Genomic DNA, 21808 nt, shown 5'->3' on the forward strand with positions numbered 1-21808 from the left:
TTTTGTTTCTGTAAAACTGATCTGCCACTAGACCCTTTATCTCAGGGAAGATGGGGTAAGCTCACTATAAATATTATTTTTCTCATTCCCATCTGCAGTATTTCACCGAGCACAGCATTCTTGTTGAGGAGCCAAGGCCATAAGAGAGAAAAACACTATTCAGGCAGCAGTTCCTAAAGGACTATATTATGGGTTGATTTGTATCCCCCACCAAATTCATATGTTTAAGTCCTAACCCCAATCCTTTAGAATGTGACCTTACTTGGAAATAGGGTCATTGCAGATGTACTTAGCTAAGATGAGGTCTTCCTGGAGTTGGGTGGGCTCTTAAATCAATATAACTATTGTCCTCAGAAAAAGAAGAGATTTGGACACAGAGAGGCACATAGGAAGTATGCCGTGTGAAGACTGGAGTTATACTGCTCAAGCCAAAGAACTACCAGAATCTAGAAGAGAGACCTGGAGCAGATCCTTCCCTAACACCATCAGAGGGAGCATTTTAGACACCGTGATTTTAGAATTCTGGCTTCTAGAACTATGAGACAATAAATACCTGTTGTTCTAAGCCATCCTATGTGTGGTACTTGGTTACTGCAGCCCCAGAAAACCAATCCAGACAATAAGAAGCTCATGTGCACCCACTAGGCCTACCTGCTTCAGACTGCATTCCAGATCCAGCTTTCCACCCCATGACTACAGCCACCACTTAGCCCAGGCCCCAACACCTCCCTCACGAGCTGCTGTAACAGCTGCCGAGTCTCCCTGACTTCAGACTTCAGACTCTACCTTTGCTTCAACTGCCAAACCCACCTGCACTCAACCATGATAACCTTTCAAAGATGACAACTTCTTTGCATCACTCTCTTGTTAAAAAATCTCTAGTGGCTCATCAATTCCTTCTGTCTAGCACTCAGGCCTCTATCTTCTAAGCTAGTCCCACTGCTAGGTGTGATTCCGCGAGTGACACTAGAATATACAACCACTGTTACTGATGTGATGCTTCCTCCCCTGCTTATCACCTTCCCTCTACGCAACCCAATTCCTGACCACCCTATAAAGCCCACTCCAAGACTGGCTTTCTCCCTGAAGCTCTCCCTATATATTGAAGCCCAGAGCCAAGGCCACTTCTGTGATGTCTCGGCATTACTGCTTGTATCAGTCATTCCGCACTCATCTCCAATTGCCTTGCATGATTACCTAACATTTAAAAAGTGCACATTTTGCACAGGTAGACTATGAGCTCCTTAAGGAGAGGGTTTGTGTTTTACAATATTGGGGGTACTTCTCAAAGCCAAAGACAACTCTAAGCATATTACAGACAAGTCCTAAATTTTTATTGAATTAACTATTAAAGATATATTTAAAATTCTTAGAAGTATTACTTTGGGCCCTTCCTTCAACTGGGGACAAAATTGAACAAATCTATAGGTTTCATGTAATCCTTGTGGTTCCACATATATCCAAATAATTCTAAACTTACAAGAAATAGGAGGAAAACTCCTCAGGATGTTTAGTCCCAAGTTACTTACCATTCTTCATCACTACATTGGACCAGACATTGGCATTCAAGGCTTGAACAATTCGCTTTACTCCTGTAGATTCTGGGAAGTCATCTGATCAGTGAGGTAAAGAGCATATATATTTATACATGTACTTATACATACATACATACATACATACGTGTGTGTGTGTGTATATTTACACACACTGTAAGCCACATTTTTAAATAACTGTGGCTTAATTATTTTGCTTATTAGTTGTTACTTCTTCACATTGCAACCTATATGAGGAAAAATTTAAGCAAATACCAAGCTCAGAGCTCCCGTTAAGAATATTCTAGAAACTAAAACAATGAGAAAACACACAGTATAAGAGTCTTATATTATAACATCATCCCACTGCCTCACCAACGGCACACCTACTTATACTCTCCTGAAAATGTTCATTTCCATTAATTACACAATCCTAGGAGAGTATGAGAGTACTACCAATCTTGGTAATTTATAGAGAATGATTTTGCTGAAGGCAGGAATGGTTCTCTTAGTATGCTAAAAAATCCCTTTCTTCTCCTAGGAATCATAAAATAATTATTGTTTAAAACAGCTATCTAGAGAACAAATTCTTGATCAGAGAAAGATAGTTTAAGAGATAGAAGTTAAGTTACTATAACCAGAGTGTAAGACACAGGAAAAGTGTCATTAAAAATATCCAACAACTTAGTTTAGTATTGGTATTTTCCTGCTTCTGGAATTTAATTGATACTACTCTAAACAACAAGGCACTAATCCCAGTTAGCGTACCAATAATAAGTGGTATGCTTAGTTACACTGTATATATGAATGAGTATAAAGGAAATGGAGACCCTTCAGATAATGAGTATTATAAGACTGCATATGGCTGAAAGAAGAAAGTCTCCTATGCGTTGATAGAGCACAGTCCACAGAGAATCTGTCTCTAGTGGAAGAGCGCAGAATTAGAAGTCAGGAGATCTGAATCTGAACCCAGGCTCTGCAACTTATTAGCTATTTGATCAAGGGCAAATATCACTTACGCTTTATCACAACAAAGTGGGGATGACACCACTCCGTGCACACATTTCCTAGAGGAAAGATGCAGTGGAACTGGTGATTTGCTAGTGTAACCTTCTCCTCCAGCCTGGATACTCCCTAAGGCAGGAATCATGTCTTACTGAGTTCATTATTCCCACTGCCTAACACAGTGCCTGAACGACAGCAGGCACTTAGTAACTACTGGGTTGATGAATCATTTAAAGAATACCAACCTAGCAACTTAACAGAAATAGGGTGAGGATTAAACCAAAAATATTCTATAAAAATGAGTTTATCACCATTGATGTTTAAATGAAGAAATAAAACACGTTTATCTTAATTATGAATGAATGATTCAATTCTTGAAAGAATAACTAATATATCAGATGATATAACCAGGAGTCAAAAATAAGGCCTGAAGTAGAAAGCCAGTAAGATGAAATTTAATACAAACAAGCATAAACTCTCATATTGATGTTCAAATTAATACATGCAAATAAAGGATGAGGGCATATGGCTTGAGAACTGTTTGCATTTAAAGCTTATAGGAAGGTTTTAGTTACATTACCTAAAGATGGCATGTCAAAAATCTATTTTAAGATTAAACTGAATTAATATAAGAACATTGTTCTGACAAGAAGCAAGAAGTGTACTGGTATAAAGGAGAAGAGATTCCAAAATGAAAACAGATGTAAATAAATGACTCAAATATTGACTCTCAAGGACAAAAAGAAGAGAAAATTCTAGTACCAAAAGTAAGTGACTACACACATGTTCACATACACAAAATAGGGCACAAGTTTTAGGAGACCTAGAAGAACCTGGAAGGAGAAATTGCACTTGTTAATTTTCAATATTCTTAAAAATGTACAAGGAGAAAAATCTGCCTTTTTATTTCATTTTTGTGCTCTTCTTCCCTGGCAAGGTTTTATTCCCAAAGGTAAGGTTTTGAAAAAAATTCTAAACAAGTCATAATATAGAAGAACATTTTTAGCTCCTTTAAAAAATATGTTTCATGTAAGGATTACTTATATCCTATCTACATAATTTAATTTGTACTGGATGCCCCTGCCTAGAATGTCTTTCGGAACAACTGGCATTTCTCAATGCTACTTCCCCACTAGTCCTCTAAATACAATTCCAGTATATTTTCCATCTCTCCCCCATGGACCAGTTGACATGTGAGAGTTCATGGTGCCAATTCATTCTTTAAAATAATCTCTTCTGTCTCTGAAATACCACAGTACCAATATTTTTTAATCAAACTTAAGATGCCCCACTTAGTAATTTAATTATTTATATACATGTCTTATCTTTTGTACCAGATTATATGGTTTTGATGGCCCAAAAGCCATCTTATCTTGGTAAATCCCATAGCAGCTAGCATAGGTTACTTAGAAGGAACAAAGCTGAGAAGAGAAATGGGGGAGGGGAAATGAAGTGGAGGAAGAAACAGAAGAAGGTCCAGACTATAGTAGAAAGCAGTTAAATGCAGAGCTACCCTAGAGGGCATTCTGAGTCTATTTTTTATTTCAAATGTGCAAAAGACATACAAATAGGACTGACATACCCCCTATGGTTCTTGGGGATTCAGCCTCAGGTTAGTAGGAATTCAAAATAGGCAACTTTACCTATTTATGAATATCGATTAAACTCTCCTTTTTTGGATGTGGAGAAAGGATAAGAGATTAGGGAAATGACTAAGATTTAAGGTAGAAATCTTCTACCTTTATGCATAAGAAAAACAAACATTTCAAAAGTCCTAAAACTGACAAATGAATGAATTATTTGGTTAATGATAAGACCACTTTGATGGATTTTGCACAAATCTTTTCAAGCAGCTGGGGAAAAAAGTTTTTTTGAATTTCACTGTGATTCTTTCAAGAATTAAATAATCTCATATCTCAACCCACATGCCATGTTTTCTCACAACATAAACACTTACCATCCTCCTCAGGTAACTCTTCGGGACTAAGTTCTACCAGTTCAAAGCCATGTTTTATACACCATTCTTGAGCTTTTTGTCGGTTTACACCTAAAATAATAATTTTTTAAATTATTAAAAAATATTTACAAATAAAAGTAAAATATGAGCCTGGTTGGTTGTCATCCTGATACGCCAAGGTCGCAGGTTTGATCCCGGGTCAGGGCACATACAAGAATCAACCAATAAATACATAAATAAGTAGAACAACAAAATCAATGTTTCTCTCTCTCTAAAATAAATAAATTTAAAAATTTTTTAATTAAAATAAAATATGAATATTGCTGCAATAGTATTCATAAATTTAAATGTGTTTCCATTAATGTCAATATTATTCTGTAGGAACCACAATATAAAGAAAAGTATGTCTCAAAAGTGTCCACTATTTAGAAAAATAAGAAAAAAAGGTAAATATCCCAAGTTTCCAAAGAAAAATAGCTAACAATATTTTTGTAAAGTAGTAAAGTCACATGACATACACTAGTCTAAGTTAAGGAAACAAATAGACTCTGTTTACCAAGAAATGGCAAATGTATGTACAAACTACCATCCATCCCATCCAAGTGCTTACCATTCTCAGACACTCTATCGCAGACCAAGATCATCACCTCAGGTAACCATGCTTCTGCCAGGGGAAGCCATGAGGAGACACTATCAAGACCAGATTTCTAGAGGGAGGAAAAACAAACAAAAACAGAAACACAGACATTAAGAGAACTCACAAAAAAGCAGGAGGGGGAAAAGAAAGCACAAGATAAATTCTTATTCAAAATTCCATGGAAAAGAAAATCTTACTTGTGTGCTGTCAAAGTAAATCACAAATGCTTGGACAGACTCTGCAATCTCTGCAGTGACAAGAAACTTGTTCGGCACTACACACAGATTGATGTCGGCTGAGTAGTACTTATTATCAATGGTCCAAGGATAAAATCTCACGGCATCATTGGCAGTGGCTTCCACAAGAAGATCTTCTGTTCCAAGGATGTCTAAATAAACGACACAACATCACCATGGAAAGTGCAAAACTAATGTACATAGGTAATGTACATTACTCAATAGGACACCAGAGTTACATGGCTGTTTCCCTTCACACAAAGATTTCAAAGGGCCTCACACTTATTAGGGTATTTTCTCCGCTGATCATCTACAGTACTAATAAAAGGGTAAAAGCTAATTAGACCAGACATCTTCTGGATGACCTTCCAGACATCCTTTCTGACAAAGCTATGCCCCAGCGAAGCCGACCTGCCCCCGTCCTAGTCCCAGGTGCCTGCAGCTGTGGCCCGGGCAAAGCTGCCCAGATCCAGGATTGCGAGAGGCATGTCTGACTACCGGTTTAGGCCCGATCCCACTAAACCAACATCCCCCGAAGGGTCCCGGATTGTAGAGGGTGCAGGCCAGGCTGAGGGACAGCCCCCCTGCACGAATTTCGTGCACCGGGCCTCTAGTCTACATATAAAAGGCTAATATGCTAAGTGTCCTTCCCACTGCCCAACCGGTCGTTATGACGCACACTCAACACCAGGAGGCAGACACTCAACGCAGGAGCTACCGTGACACACACTGGCCATTTACGGAGAAATGGCAGCGCCCATCTGGCCAACAAAGCAACACTCGGGTCTCCCCAAGTGGGACACAGGCCCGCCACCACCCCGGAGCAACAGCCCACCAAATCACAGCCAATGCTGCCAACACACCATGGCCAGCCCGGAACGGTCACTGTGGGTGCTGGGTAATAACGTCACGTGGCAAGCCCAGCTTCTGTTCCTTAGCGATTAGCCTCCTTGTAGTTTCTTCAGCTCAGAAACACAACTTGCTTTATAGTCAGGTGGAAACATTTACACTTTAACCAAATGTCTGTGAAGCGTTTTCCCATGCCTCATCTCATTTGATCCTCACAGAAGTGCTGGAGTAGGTAGACAGGAGACTCGGTGGAATTCTATTTTCTTTTCATTAGCCAGAAAAAGGAGATTTAGAAAGCTTAGAAAATTGACCTGACTAAAAAGAAGAAAGAAATGGTGGACCTTGAAAATGACTTCAAGTTTCCCCACTGTGCAGAATATAGTCAAACACTGCTGCAGTTAAATATTTTACCCTTTGTTCTCCCTGCATGATCTATAATAATAATCTACTTTGTGTTGATATTTACTGCTGTGTTGCTGACAATTACCTGAAAGAGAAGTTGGGGTGCTTCACTGGGCTGGACAAAGCTTAGCTAAATCAGAAAGCAGGTCTAATTAAGCAAGTTTATTCTATATCTATAAAAGGCTAAGTTGACTCACACATGTGTAATACAGATAAAGCTCTCGCTGGTGCCAATTGCACCTGTTTCGATCTGTCATTGTCAATTGTGAATATGGTTGACACTTCTATTATAGAGAAAGGGTGAATAGCGATATTAAAATAAATAGTTAAATTTCTTCTAATTAATTTCCTTTCAATGTGCACGAATTCGTGCACCGGGCCACTAGTTTGATTATAAAAATAATGGTAAGATAACTTAACTTATTGGCTTTTTTTCTTTAAGAAAAACACTATTGCAACTAGATTAGGTAGAGAACAAAATAGTCACCTCATCAAACATCCAGAAAAGAATAAGTAGAAGAGAATGACAGCTGTATTTATTTTATTGCTTATGAACTTTATAGGAGAAAACCTGAAGTCATTTTCAAGGTCCACCATTTCTTACCTCTTTTCAGCCGGGTCAAGTTTCTAAGCTTTCTAAATCTTCATTTTCGAGCTAATGAGAAGAAAATAGGATTCCATCGAATCTCCTATCTACCTACTCCAGGACTTCTGTGAGGATCAAATGAGATGAGGCATGGGAAAATGCTTCACAGACATTTGGTTAAAGTGTAAAATGTTTGTACCTGGGTATAAAGCAAGTCGTGTTCCTGGGCTGAAGAAACTGCAAGGAGGCTAGTCGCTAGGGAGAGGAAGCTGGGCGTTGCTTCGTGATGTCATTACCCGGCACCCACAGCCACCGTTTCCAGAATGAGCTGGGCTGTGGGCCACATTTTGTGCCATGAAGTTTCATCAGAGTCCGCTGTGATTTGGTGGGCTGTCACTCCGAGGTGGTGGTGGGGCTTGTGTCCCACTGGGGGAAGCCAAGTATTGCTTTGTGGGTGTCAGGTCCGCAGTGCCGTTTCTCTGTAAATGGCCAGTGTGTGTCACAGCAGCTCCTGAGTTGAGTGTCTTCCCCTGGTGGTCAGTGCGCATCATAGTGACCAGGTGGATGGACACTTGGCATATTAGCTATATATATATATATACACATACATATATATATGTATATATATACACACACACACACATATATACATATATATGTATACACACACATATACATACACACATATATACACACATACATATACATATATACACACACACACATATACATACACACACATATATACACAAACACACACAGACATATACATACACATATATATATGGAAGATAAGAACCCTAAAAAGTTTGTAACTACTTCATACTTACTGCAAGCTAAAAGAAAGATAGCATTAAGGCTAAACCATTAATAAAATGAAGAGTTACACATATTCCCTGGGCCAAATGCTTACAAATTAATTCAACTAATAAAATAAAAGAATGGGTACTGATAAATTACTCCAATCCATTTATATTCAGCCTTGTTCAGATTCTTTGAAAGTCAAATCAAATTCTTATTTGACAAAGACACTTCTGACAAATTTTAAATGTTTAATAGTTAACCAAATTAAATTATTTAGAATATAATTAAATATTTCAGAAACCCCTAAGGCAAAAATAGATGTGGGCATGGAACCATCAACGCGATTTTGCTTCCATAATATCATAAAATATTTAGAAATGGAAGAGATATTAGAAATTGTTCTAACCTACACTCCCATCTCTTATGCTCATACCTACAACCTCCATTTTATACAAATGTGGAAAAGAAACTTAGAGAAGTAAAATCACATGCCACTAATCAAGTTATTATAAGAATGTACAACAAAATGGCCACAAACTCTTTTTTCAATGCATAATATTAATGAACATGTATTTTTTAAACTCACTATTAGAAGGACACTGAAACTAAAATTAAATTTTAAATTCCAGAACTAAGGTTATGTATTAGAACACTACCTTCCTTTTTTCTCAACAAAAATATACATGGAAATTATTTAGTCCAAAAGACTGTTAGGAATCATGAGTAATAATATATAAAGAGTATATGTGTATCTGTGTATGTGCATTTTTCCCCCCATTGGTAACCTTTCATCATGTGGTTATTAGCAGGAACTAAAATTAAGACTTTCCCTTTGACATAAGGCACGCTTTGAACCTAACTTTCTAAAATTTTTCACCAAAACCATAATTGTTACTCTTAAATTAACAGGTCTGGGCCAATATTTGAAAATCTGATTTTACCCTGTCTCTTCAATTTCTATCTAAAGTTATAATCTTTACTAATTATCAAGCAATTCCATAGCAACCAGCTGCAATGTCCCTCATAGAAATAAACAGAAAGCACACATAAGTTATTAAAATCAAAGATTCTATTTTCATCTAAATGTCTCACGAGACAAAAAAAAAAGACCAAAGTCTATGTTGCATTCAAAGCTAATATACTCCAAAACTCCAAGCAGGTGGCACAGCAATATGCCAATAAAAGCACATATGGAAGAAGGCAAACTAACCCAAGAAGAGTAGCAAAAAACGTATAAACTGATTGTTTTGAAAGGGTAGGAAGAGCCACCAAATGGATCAGTCTTCATTCATGGCTAATTTTTGAAATAACAAATAAACTATTTTTTAAGAGGGAAACAGAAAGAGTAAAATAATGAATTCACTTGTTGTTAATGGGGAAAGTACAAGGAGCATGGGGACTAGTATTTCTACCATCACCACAATCAGTTCTTGGTATTTCCTAAGTTGGTTGTATTGTTAAAAACTGGAATAAAATTTGGGTTATGCTTTTTTTCAAGACAATGTCCTTAACTAATATGAAAAAATAAAATCACTTAAAATGTCACACTTACCAACTGCAATTTAGAATACCTGGATCCATTAAGGATAGTTCATTTTATTAATGAATACAGGAGGACAAACCAGAGAATGTTCTTAAAATACCAATTTTACACTATCTTTCATTTTCAAATGATTAAGATATTTACTTAACACACAGAAAGAAGCTACTTCTTTCTCTTTTCACTAAATGAGAATAGAACCAATCAATTGGAAGAATGAATTTCATCTTTCAATGTTTTAGTAGCTGGATTTTTAAAAAATTCTTTGTGCTGCCTAAAACAACTTGATAGCTCAATTTACTTATTTTTAACATTTTATGTCTAATCAGATACTTTCAAGCCAGGCTGCATATGGACTTTATTATCACATCTGTGCCACATTTGTACTAAAGAGAGAATAGTGAAGATTGTTTCACTCTAGTTCTTATCATCAATGTCATAATGTAGAGTTTAATTTAAAAAATGCAAATGTCTATTCTAAATATAGCTTTTCTCCCTCATCTTTTGTATTTGATTTTAATTATTTAACAGGTTCATTCTTTTCCAAATTAAAACAAAAATCACTAAAATGCTTGTGCACATGGCTAAGAGTTTCTGGAGATCAGCCATTACAATTCACTTATTCCACAGATGAGAAAACTGAGAGCCAAAAAAGTCACCTGCCTAATGGGAGCAGAGCCTAAAATGGAATTCAGGTCACCAGCATCCTTTCCTACCACACTGTCATGACAGCTAGCATCTGAGCCACATCACACTCAAGTATCTAATGGTCAGAAGCCAAAATTAACCTATGGTCCTTTGATGAAAACCAAAAAGAATAGTCAGAATGAGGGCACCAGAATACATGAGCCTGCAGCACAATTACCCATCAGAATCTGTCTATGGGTTTCGGGTACATCTATGTCAAAAGTGAGTCATAGTGATCTTGTTTTGTGTGTATGTGTGTGTGTGAGGGGGGGGGGGGATGCCAGACAGACTTCCTAGAAAAACCTGCAATGGTCTCCCTTCTTTGCCCTTCACTAAATTGAATCTGATGTAGACAAATGATGCACAAATAAAATTAGAGCAGCTTCTCCCTCCTCCTGATGGATGTCAGCCTGTCTCATTCTCACTGTTGGCAGCCACCTGGTGGAGCTGTAATACATCATTTTGTAAGAGACAAACACTAGGTGACTAACTGCTGGGTCTGTTACTACAAACTTAGTTTCACAGGTTAAAATAGTTAATTTGTAGCGTTTTCAGATGAGAAGTTAAATGTTGAACCAGATCCCGTAGTGAGGATAAACACTGTTCCCAGTTTTAAGTGCAAGTATAAATTCCTTTCCCTGTTTGAGAAGCTGTTCTACATAGCCACCAATTCTCCAGCCACTCCTATCTGCTTTCTAGGTGAACTATTTCCCCCAGAGTTCCACCCGAAAAGAAAGATCAGAGAGTAGAAGAAAGCTGTGTGCCAAGGAAGCGTTTCAGTTTCGTAATCCAACAACTCCCTCTTCGTCCCGCCCTGCTTTGCACTGTCTATTCTAATGTTCCCTCCCTCAGAGAAAGTATACATTTGGTAGGAAAGGAAGCAGCTAGTTTTCTATGGTTCAGACCCAATAAGAGGTGATACTTTCTTTAATATTAATTAGGAAGCCAACTGAAGTTCCAATGTGAATTCCCAAATCACCACAAACAAATATCCTCTCTCTCTCTCTCTCTCTCTCTCTCTCTCTTTCTCACACACACACGCACAAATATACAGGATGGGACAAAAGTAGGTTTACAGTTGTTCATATGGACATGACAATAATTAATAAATAATAATACAAGAATAAACTGTGTTTTGCATACTCACAACTGTAAACCTACTTTTGCCCCACCCTGTACATAGTAGTAGAATTAAGGTCACTTTTAATACCAGTAGAATTAATGTACACTTAATTAGCCATGGCATTCTTTGTGAAGAGAAGTAGTCCAGTAGTTAAATCTTATTTTCCATGCCCTGAGGGAAGTGACAGCTGCCACCTCAAACCAAGATAATCCTTCCAGAAATCAGCGCTCTTCTGAGAACGCAGCTGATTTTCTTCTTTCTCACAGAACTGAAACTGCTTTTACAAACAGATCTCATAACATAACTTCAACCCCAGATACAAGTGTCTTTCATGGTATACACTCTTCTGGGACCCAACATAGCCCTCCCTTTGTCATGACAGTACTAACCAGACTGGAAAAGAACAGGCCATAAAACAGAGCACAGACCTGGGGTGACACAGAGCAGTATTTGAATGCTGGCCCTCTGTGAGAAAGACAAATTAAACTTCACAGGTGTCTCATTTCCTCACCTGCAAATCGGAACAAACACACTTCTCAAATGTCTTCTTGAAGAGGAAGGGAAACAACACAGAAGAAAACACAGGCACACAGTAGGCCCTCAGTAAATGTTCATTTCCTCCTTCCCAGCTCAGTTTTTTGTAAATGTGACAGCACTACTGACAAGAGGGTAGGCTACAGAGCATTGTGGAGGGTAGGCTACAGAGCATTGTACAATTAGGAAATAACCGCCTCCTTTAAGCTACTCTGGCCCCTTTAAGCTACTCTGGCCCCTCCCTTCCCAATATAGGCCTTCTCATATTTTTCTTTTCCATTGTTGAGACATAAACTGAGAAAGAAGAGAAAGCATTTAGGAAAATTATAGGAGGTAGCAGAATCTGACGTCAGTTGAAGGGGAAAGTAGTCATTATGAAAGCAAAGAAATGAGCAAAATGTGATGGGGCGGGGGGAGGGCGTGGAGGGTGGGTGCAGCGGCAAAGAAGCCAGAGTTTTCATTAACTGGCAAGGATGGGCAAAGAGACTTTTCAAAATCATAATGGTTCCAGCCCTGGCCGGATGGCTCAGTTGGTTGGAGCATTGTCCCATACACCAAAAGGGTTGCAGGTTCGATTCCCAGTCAGGGTACATACCTAGGTTGAGGGTTCGATCCCCAGTCAGGGAGCTAATGGGAGGCAACCAATTGGTGTTTCTCACATCGATGTCTCTGTCTCTCTCTTCCTCTCTCCCCCTTCCTCTCTCTCTAAAATCTTCCTCAGATGAGGATTAAAATATAAATAAAAATCAGAATGGTTTCATAAGTTGTAATCACTTACAATTATTGTAATTCCATAGTCACAATGTCATGAGGATGTCATACAAGCTGGGTGCTGCTTGGGCAAATACTTAGAAGCAGTTATTAGCTAACAGATTATTCCCCAAGTACTAGGAGTAGATGATACTGCTATAATGGAGCCTGTGTGGCATTTAAAGGTTAAAAGTGCAACCTTAATGTTGGGACTTTACACAAATGTTGGGAAATTCATATCTGAATAATAAAAATTGCAGCCTCCTGGTGCAAATACAGTAGGTAAGTTTTGGGGGAGTCAAAAGTTACATGTGGATTTTCAACTGTTGGCGTGGGAGGGGGTCAGTACCCCTAACCCCACATTGTTCAAGAGTCAACTGTGTCTGCAATATTTGTTTCAATCCATATGACAGACAAAACACTGGAGCAGTATTAAGTTGCGGAGGGAAGAAAAACTGGATTGAGTTAAAGCACCGTACCACTGCTTTACAAGAGTACAGCAATTCTGGTTTGCTTACAACACTTCATTACCTTTCCCTCACATACTCCTTCTCTCTGGTCTCACCAAAATTCTCATATCCGCACGCTCTGGGGCTTGTTATATCATAGTGGAAACATTTTAAAAGTTGAAGCAGAGGAAATCCAACTTAGTCCTCCTACTTTTGCTCAAGTTTACTTTCTCCCAAAAGCCATCTGGAATTGGACACCACAACTTCCAAGCAGAAGGGGAGAAGATACATGGTCTCTGCTTGCCTTTAGAAGACCTCACAACGCAGTCGGAGACAAACATGCACACAGAAGCATCAAGCTGGCAAGAAGGAGAGAATGTAGAGGAGAGTTTTATGAGGGTTAAGGAGGAACCACCAGCCTCAAAGTTTTGTGGGCTGCATGCAAAGACCCCAGTGGCATTAGTGATGGACAATTCCTATGTATATTTGAAGGGGAGAGGCTTCTTTGAATTCTATTACTATTATTTATTTATTTATTCAAGATCTAGCTGTAGATATACATCTAAAGCAGTGGTCCATTATGGGGAGGTAATTTTGCTTCCCAGGGGACATATTTCAACATGTGGAGACATTTTGGGTTATCACAAATGGAGAGATGCTACTGGTATCTAGTGGGCAGAGGCCAAGAACATCCTACAATGCACAGGATGAATTTACCCAGTCCAAAATGTCAACAGAGCTAAGAATGAGAAACCCTGATCTAAAACAAAGGAACTAACTTAGCTATACTCATGAAACAAAATAAAAGTTCTGGAATGCAAAGTTCATTTTATTCTTTCTCATAGAAATGAAACTAACCTTTACAGCCAGGCATCATAACCTCCCACCACATAAATAAATGCCTTTCATTTGTATCTGATAAAATCTATTTCTGATAAAAATCTATCTCAAATGTATTCTTTAATTATCTTAATGACAAAAATTATCTGGCAATTGAGGGCTTGTGCTGGGGGTGGGGGTGGCCAGGGAGAGGTCAATGGGGGAAAAAGCAGGCTCATGTAATACTTTAAACAATAAAGAATTTAAATAAAAAAATTATCTGGCAATTAATCTTATATGCTTTGAAAAAATTTATGATGGTGGTTTTCTGGAAGAAAGAACAAATAAGCCGAAACAGAACAATTATAAGATAAAAATAATTTTTATATTCAAATGGTAACTTTTCATAAACAAATCAGCATCGAGTAATAAAACCTCACAAAAAATGTCAATGTCTGCTCAGGAGGACAATAGTATCTGAAGTAGATGCTAACTTACTGTGAAGAAAAGTAAACATGTCAAAGATAAATTTCCCAAACAGAGCAAGTTTATGAAGAACATTTACTCTTTAGCCAGCGTATTCTAATATTGAAAACTAGAGGCCCGGTGCACAACATTCATGCACTGGGGGGGGGGGGGGGGAGTCCCTCAGCCCGGGGCCTGCACCCTCTCGCAGTCCCGGACACCCCCCCCCCCCGGGTGATGTCCACCTGCCGACTTACAGGCTTCTGCCACCGCCACTGCACTTGCCAGCTTGTGAGCCCGGCTTCTGGCTGAGTGGTGCTCCCCCTGTGAGAGCACAATGACCACCAGGGGGTAGCTCATGCATTAAGCGTCTGCCCCCTGGTGGTCAGTGCACATCAGAGCGACCAATCATTCTGCCGTTGGGTTGATTTGCATATTAGCCTTTTATTATGTAGGACTAAAGGCCTGATGCATGAAGATTCGTGCAAGAATGGGCCTTCCTTTCCCCTGGCTGCCAGCACCACCTTTGCTCCCGGCCGGAGCCACCTTTCCGCCTTCGCTCCAGCCCAGAGCCGCCTTTCTGCCTTCATTCCCGGCCTGGAGCCGCCTTTCTGCCTTCCCACAATGCCCAGAGGCCTGGAGCGGCTGGGGCGGTGCGGAACGCCCCGGCCACTCAGTGCCTGCGTATGCAAATTAACCCATCTTTGTTGGGTTAATTTGCATACTCACTCCTGATTGGCTGGTGGGCGTCATGAAGGTATGGTCAATTTGCATCTTTCTCTTTTATGAGTGTAGACTAGAGGCCTGGGGCACAAAAATTTGTCACTCGGGGTGGGGGAGGGTTCCCTCAGCCCAGCCTGTGCCCTCTCGCAGTCTGGGACCCCTCGGGGATGACCACCTGCTGTCTTAGGCCCACTCTCTGGGGGATTGGGCCTAAGCTGGCAATCAGACATCCCTCTGGCAGCCCGGGAACCCTCGGGGGATGTCCACTTGCCAGCGGGAAGCAGGCCTAAGATGCAGTCGGACATCCTTAGTGCTGCTGAGGAGGCGGGAGAGGCTCCCACAACCACCGCTGTACTGGCAGCCGTCAGCCTGGCTTGTGGCTGAGCAGAGCTCCCCCTGTGGGAGTGCACTGACCACCAGGGGGCAGCTCCTGCATTGAGCGTCTGCCCCCTGGTGGTCAGTGTGTGTCATAGTGACCAGTCATTCCCAGTTGTTCTGCTGTTAGGGTCATTTTGCATATTACCCTTTTATTATATAGGATAAAGGCCTGGTGCATGGGTGGGGACCGGCTGGTTTGCCCTGAAGGGTGTCCTGGATCAGGGTAGGGGTCCCCACTGGGGTGCCTGGCTAGCCTGGGTGAGGGGCTAATGGCTGTTTGCAGCTGGTCACACCCCCTTCAGGGTGGGGGTCCCCACTGGGGAGCCTGGCCAGCCTGGGTGAGGGGCTGATGGCTGTTTGCAGGCTGGTTAAGGCCCCTCTCCCCCGAGTGGGGACCCTCATCCCATGGAGGTTTGGCCAGCCTGGGTGAGGGGCTGATGGCTGTTTTCAGGCTGGCCACACCCCCTTTAGGGTGGGGGGTCCCCACTGGGGTGCCTGGTCAGTCTGGGTGAGGAGCTGAGGGCCGTTTTCAGGCTGGCCAAGCCCCCCGGCGACAGAAGCTCCCAGCCTCTCCTTTTTTTCTTTTTTTTTTATTCTGGGATTTATTTACCTTCTATAATTGAAACTTTGTTGCCTTCAGTGGAGCTCAGAGCCCCGCAGCAGGCGGGAAGCTTGGCTTCCTGCTCGCTCCAGCTCCGTGGCCATGGCCGGCTGAAAGCAGGTATCTGGGGTTTATTTATCTTCTATAATTGAAACTTTGTTGCCTTCAGTGGAGCTCAGAGCCGGCTGGGAAGCTTGGCTTCCTCCATCACTGGAGCAACCAAGCCTCCTGCTTGCTCCAGCTCCGTGGCTGCCAGCCACCATCTTGGTTGGATTAATTTGCATATAGTCGCTCTGAATGGCTGGTGGGCGTGGCTTAAGGCGTAGCGAAGGTACAGTCAATTTGCATGTTTTTCTTTTATTAGATTAGATAAGCTTGGAAAACATTACAAAGCTAACATATCCAATATCCCAGTTTCCAAAATGTCCTTCAGGAAGGGTAAAATTATGATTGGGCAACACACAGTCAAAGGAGCTTGGAAAAAGAAAACACTGATAAATTAAACTTCATCAAAATAAAAAACTTTTGCATTTCAAAAGACACCATCAAGAAAACCAAAAGACAAGCCACAGAATGGGAGAAAATATTTGCAAATTATATATGAGACTTGTTTCTAGAATACTATATATGATGTACTTATAACTCAATAAAACAAAAAAATTAAAAAAGGGCAAAAGATTTGAACAGACATTTCACCAAAGATATATGAATAATTATATGTACACAAAAAGATTCTCAACATCATTAGTTATTAGGGAAATGCAAGAAACATTACATTAGCAAGAAACATTATATTCATGTATATACTCTTCTGGAACCAAGAAGAACCACAATAAGATACTACCTCATACCCGCTAGAATGGCTAAAATAAAAAACAGAGACAATAACAAGTATTGTAAAAATGTGGAGAACTTGGAACCCTTATACATTGCTGATGGAATGTAAAATGTTGCAGCCACTCTAAAAAACAGTTTGGCAGTTTCTTTTTTGTTTGTTTTAATATATTTTTTATTGATTTCAGAGAGGAAGGGAGAGGAAGAGAGAGATAGAAATATCAATGATGAGCAAGAATCATTGATCGGCTGTCTCCTACACGCCCAAACTGGGGATAGAGCCCGAAATCTGGGCATGTGCTCTGATCGGGAATCAAACCGTGACCTCCTGGTTTATAGGTCAACACTCAACCAGTGAGCAACACTGGCTGGGCAGCAGTTTCTTAAAATAGTACAATAGGTTCTTAGAATGCCCATAACATTATTCATAATAGCCAAGAAGTGAAAATAACCCAAATGTCTATCAACTGATGAACTGATAAATAAAATGTGATATATCCATACACTGGAATATAGAGCACGTGCTACAGCATGGATAAATCTTCAAAACATTAAGAAGCCAGACATAAGAGGCCACATATTATAGAACTATTGGCTCAGTGCACGAATTCATGCACACTGAACGGAAATTAGAAGAAATATTTTAATATCACTATTTGCCCTTTCTCGATAATAGAAGTGTCAACCAAATTCACGATTGACAATGACAGATCGAAACACACATGTGCGATTGGCGCCAGCGAGAGCTTCATATGTATTGCACATGCGCGAGTCAACTTAGCCTTGTATATACTAGTATATAGAATAAACTTGCTTAATTAGACCTGCTTTCTGATTTAGCTAGACTTTTTCCAGCCCAGTGAAGCACCCTAACTTCTCTTTCAGGTAATTGTCAGCAACACAGCAGTAAATATCAACACAGAGCAGATTACTATTGTAGATCATGCAGGGAGAACAAAGGGTAAAATATTTAACTGCAGAAGTGTTTGACTATATTCTGCACAGTGAGAAAACCTGAAGTCATTTTCAAGGTCCACCATTTCTTACTTCTTTTCAGTCAGGTCAATTTTCTAAGCTTTCTAAATCTCCTTTTTCTGGCTAATGAAAAGAAAATAGGATTCAACTGAGTCTCCTATCTACCTACTCCAGGACTTCTGTGAGGATCAAATGAGATGAGGCATAGAAAAACGCTTCACAGACATTTGGTTAAAATGTAAAATGTTTCCACCTGTGTTTCTGAAGGGCTGAAGAAACTGCAGGGGGCTAGTCATCGCTAGGGAGAGGAAGCTGGGTGTTGTTACGTGACGTCATTACCCGGCCCCCACAGCGACCATTTCCGGGTTGGGCGGGGCTGTGGGCCACATTTTGCACCATGGTGTCTTGGCAGCATCTGCTGCAATTTGGTGGGCTGTCGCTCCAGGGTGGTGGTGGGGCCTGTTTCCCACTTGGGGGAAGCCAAGTGTTGCTTTGTGGGTGCCAGGTCCATGGTGCCATTTTTCTGTGCGCATCACGGCAGCTCTTGCATTGAGTGTCTGCCCCCCGGTGGTCAATGCATGTCATAGCAACCGGTCGGAAGGTGGGAAGGACACTTAGCATATTAGCCTTTTATACAGACAGATTTCTTTTCTATAAAATATTCAGAAAAGGCAAATCTGTAAAGAGGGAAAACACATTAGTGGTTACTGGGTGGGAATGGGAAATGACTACAAATGGGCACAAGATTTCCTTCTAGGATGATAGAAATGTTCTACACTTAAAATGGTTGGATTTTATGGTATTTAAATTACATCTCAATAAAGCTGCTAAACAAAATCATGGAAGCTGGAAGATAATCCTCTCATTTAGCTGAGGAAGTAGGTGGCTGAGGCACATGTTTGAGATATTTCGAACAATGATGGCACAGGTAAAGACATGTAAATATTTGTGGAATGAAAAGTTAACTTAAAGTTGGATAGCTAGGAAGACGGTAGTACTCAGTGCTCAATTCACACACTTTTCCCCCAACAAAAAATCCTGAACAATCCCAGCAGAATTCAAACAGAATGGCAATTCTTTTATGTCAGCACAACAGTACTGTTTATTACCAAATGATCACACATTTTCCTGTTCTAAGCATACTGATTTTGATCCAAGCACGATATTACTTTTCCCCACCTCTGAGTAGAACCAGCCTTCATGTCTGTCTGAAAAATTAAACTCTAAATAGGTTATTTGTTACTGAACTTAAAACATCATAAAGGCTCTTTAAGAGTTTCACAACTATCCTCTGTCATCACCTACGTCAATCTTGCTTCCTGGATAAGTAATTATTGGAGATGTGCTTGTGGTATCTGTGTGTACTGGCTCCAACATGAATATAATATCATGTCCAGATTATTATTCTTGACAGGCATATTTAAGACAATTTTCATACTTTAACCTTTGAAAAATTGTTTTTATATGAGATTTCATTATTTATTGAGTGTCATTATTTGTTGAGGAATTATACAAGTCAAAAGGCAGGAAGTTGTTTAAACCAAATGACCACTGCATACTTTATGGATGTTTTTACCTTTTTCTATGTAAAAGCAAACAGCTAGATGGCCCTGAAATAAAGGTCTGAGTCTAGATACACCCATAAATGGTTTTGGTACACATGGGCTGATGCGTAATACTTTTCCACTAGTGTTTCTCCTCCTACTCTCCACCCCCATTTACTGGAAAGAGGAAGATAAACACCTTAGAATCATCTCATTCATCAACAATCTAAAGTATTAGTCTAAAACTTCAAATAAAATCAAATTCCCTGCTCCACAAGTAAGGAAAACAAATTGCGTACCAATAGAGGCATTTTCATTAATTATTAAATTTATCATAGTTCATCTACTAAGGTTCCAACTACCATAAAAGAAAAAGTAAAAACTTATTATGAGCAATAAAAATTCTCATTCTAGTAGTAAAATTTTCTACAGTAATTTCTCCTATCCCTATCTCCACCTTGAATATATGCAGTTCTAGTTGGCAAGAAGGTCATCATATTTTGCATATATAAAATAATTGGAATTGAATCTTGGCTTCCCAACTTTTATGAACTGAAAACTTTATAAAATCACAACTTCTTGGAGCTTTAATTTCATACACACACAAACACGTGCTTGCGCGCGCGCGCGCACACACACACACACACACACACACACACACACACACTGGAGGATAATACAAACATGTTTTCTAAGTCCTGTTGGGTGGAGATAAGGAACTTGTTCTTAATCTTTCCCTCTTCCTTAGGTTGGTGACCTAACATTCTTCCTTTAATAAAGATAAAAATCTTAAGCCTTCTTTTAATGTTAATTGAAAAATTTAAAATATGTCATGGTTAAAAACAAATCAAAGTTCACCCACCCGCATTACCAGTTTAAATCACTGCTTTAATCTGATCATCTACATAATCACTGTGATGACAACTCTAGGTCCTTGTGGTAGATCTTGCTGGCCCAATCTTTCTTCCTTTGGAGAAAATAAAGAGTTGGAAATACAATATAATCAAAGGCAGTGTCCTCCCTACAACAAAGTAAGCAACTTTGCCTAAGCAGCAATTAGTTATTCCCAGAATAAACCAAAAGGTTCCAATCAGAATACCTTAAACAGCTACAGAAAAATACAAATTAGAAGACCCAAACTCTTATTCCTATTCTCTTGCTAGAAAATGCTGGCTAAGCTACACAATAGCCCCTTATCTTTGAAATCAGAATGTCCTCCTTACTAAATTACTTTAAGATCCTTTTGTAAGACAGGAATCTGATAGACCTTGAAACAAACTCCCAGTCTTGCAGAAGAATGAAGGTTTCCCAAAGAAGCAATGTCATAAATGATGGCTGGCTTTGCCTGTGTAATTATTTTAATACCTTCTTTTAGGGTTAATCTTCTCTGTCATTTCTTACACCAATGCCACCACCTTAAATTTAAATAGTGCTGATTGCTAAGAAATTCCAACTCATTTCATTCACACATTCCATGCACACAAACCATAAATGTGAACTTATGCTGCAGCACTGGTTACTTGAGCACTTTGGCGAGTCACCTAGTATTTCCAAACCTTGGTTTCTTCATTTATAAAATGGAGAGAGCCTGACTGCATGACTTCACAGGGATACTAGAGACAAATTAAACAATGTGAAAATGTGTTTGGGAAGAGTACTGACATACACATAAATGCTTGATATGTTTATACGATCTCAAAATTCCCACACTTCACTGAGAAAATAATTTTGCTCCAAATGTTCAAATGTAGAATCTGAGGCTTATGGTTGTTGAATTGGCATTACATACTTTAAACCAAACAAGTCTCCAGGGACTTTTCTATCTACAGTTCCTTCTAGGAAAGTAGAGTAAGATGTTAAAACTTAGGTATATATTTTAATATTTTCACAGGTGGAGCACACACTTTCACTACATCCCTCTTGAGGACAGGAGTAGTACCTTAGTCGTCATTTTAGCTAAGTAACTGGCACAGAGACTAGCTCTGCGATTAATGTTAGAATACAGTTTTCTAGGATACAAGTAAATGTTCATATGTGTGAGATGGAAAGATGTGTGGCCTTGGAGTACAGACACCTGCTCTCACACCTCATATAGCTTGCACAAGTCCCTCAAGCATCCTGAGCCTTCATTTCCCTTGAAAAGTCTACACTGTAATCTGTAATGCCACCTTGTATCTGATGTCAGACATCCACCGGAATGCTGTAAAACAGGCCTTTGAGTGACAAAATGAAAAAAAAAAATTTCTCACAAATGCACTTTCACCACATATGCACTTTATCCATAATAGAGGGCTATGGATTTTTATTTCATCTAAGATTTATACCAAACTTGCTTATTTGGTTATGAAATATTTCCCATTGTTGGTTAACAGCAGTAA

At 39.6% G+C, this 21808-nt stretch overlaps 1 protein-coding gene across 2 annotated transcripts in view; it reads right to left on the reverse strand.

Annotated features, from left to right (window-relative positions):
• AAGAB (alpha and gamma adaptin binding protein) overlaps window positions 1–21808 on the reverse strand; it is a 47560-nt gene that overhangs the window by 22950 nt on the left and 2802 nt on the right. For both annotated transcript variants that reach the window (XM_023764589.1, XM_006101066.3), the window contains exons 2-5: window positions 5329–5519; window positions 5105–5201; window positions 4495–4584; window positions 1530–1613 (exon numbers count right to left, since the gene is read on the reverse strand). In XM_023764589.1, coding sequence (XP_023620357.1) covers window positions 1530–1613; window positions 4495–4584; window positions 5105–5201; window positions 5329–5519 — 462 coding nt within the window. The remainder of the gene's footprint in view (window positions 1–1529; window positions 1614–4494; window positions 4585–5104; window positions 5202–5328; window positions 5520–21808) is intronic.

The sequence above is a fragment of the Myotis lucifugus genome, unplaced genomic scaffold (genome assembly GCF_000147115.1).
Source record: "Myotis lucifugus unplaced genomic scaffold, Myoluc2.0 scaffold_338, whole genome shotgun sequence".
Lineage (NCBI taxonomy): Eukaryota > Metazoa > Chordata > Mammalia > Chiroptera > Vespertilionidae > Myotis > Myotis lucifugus.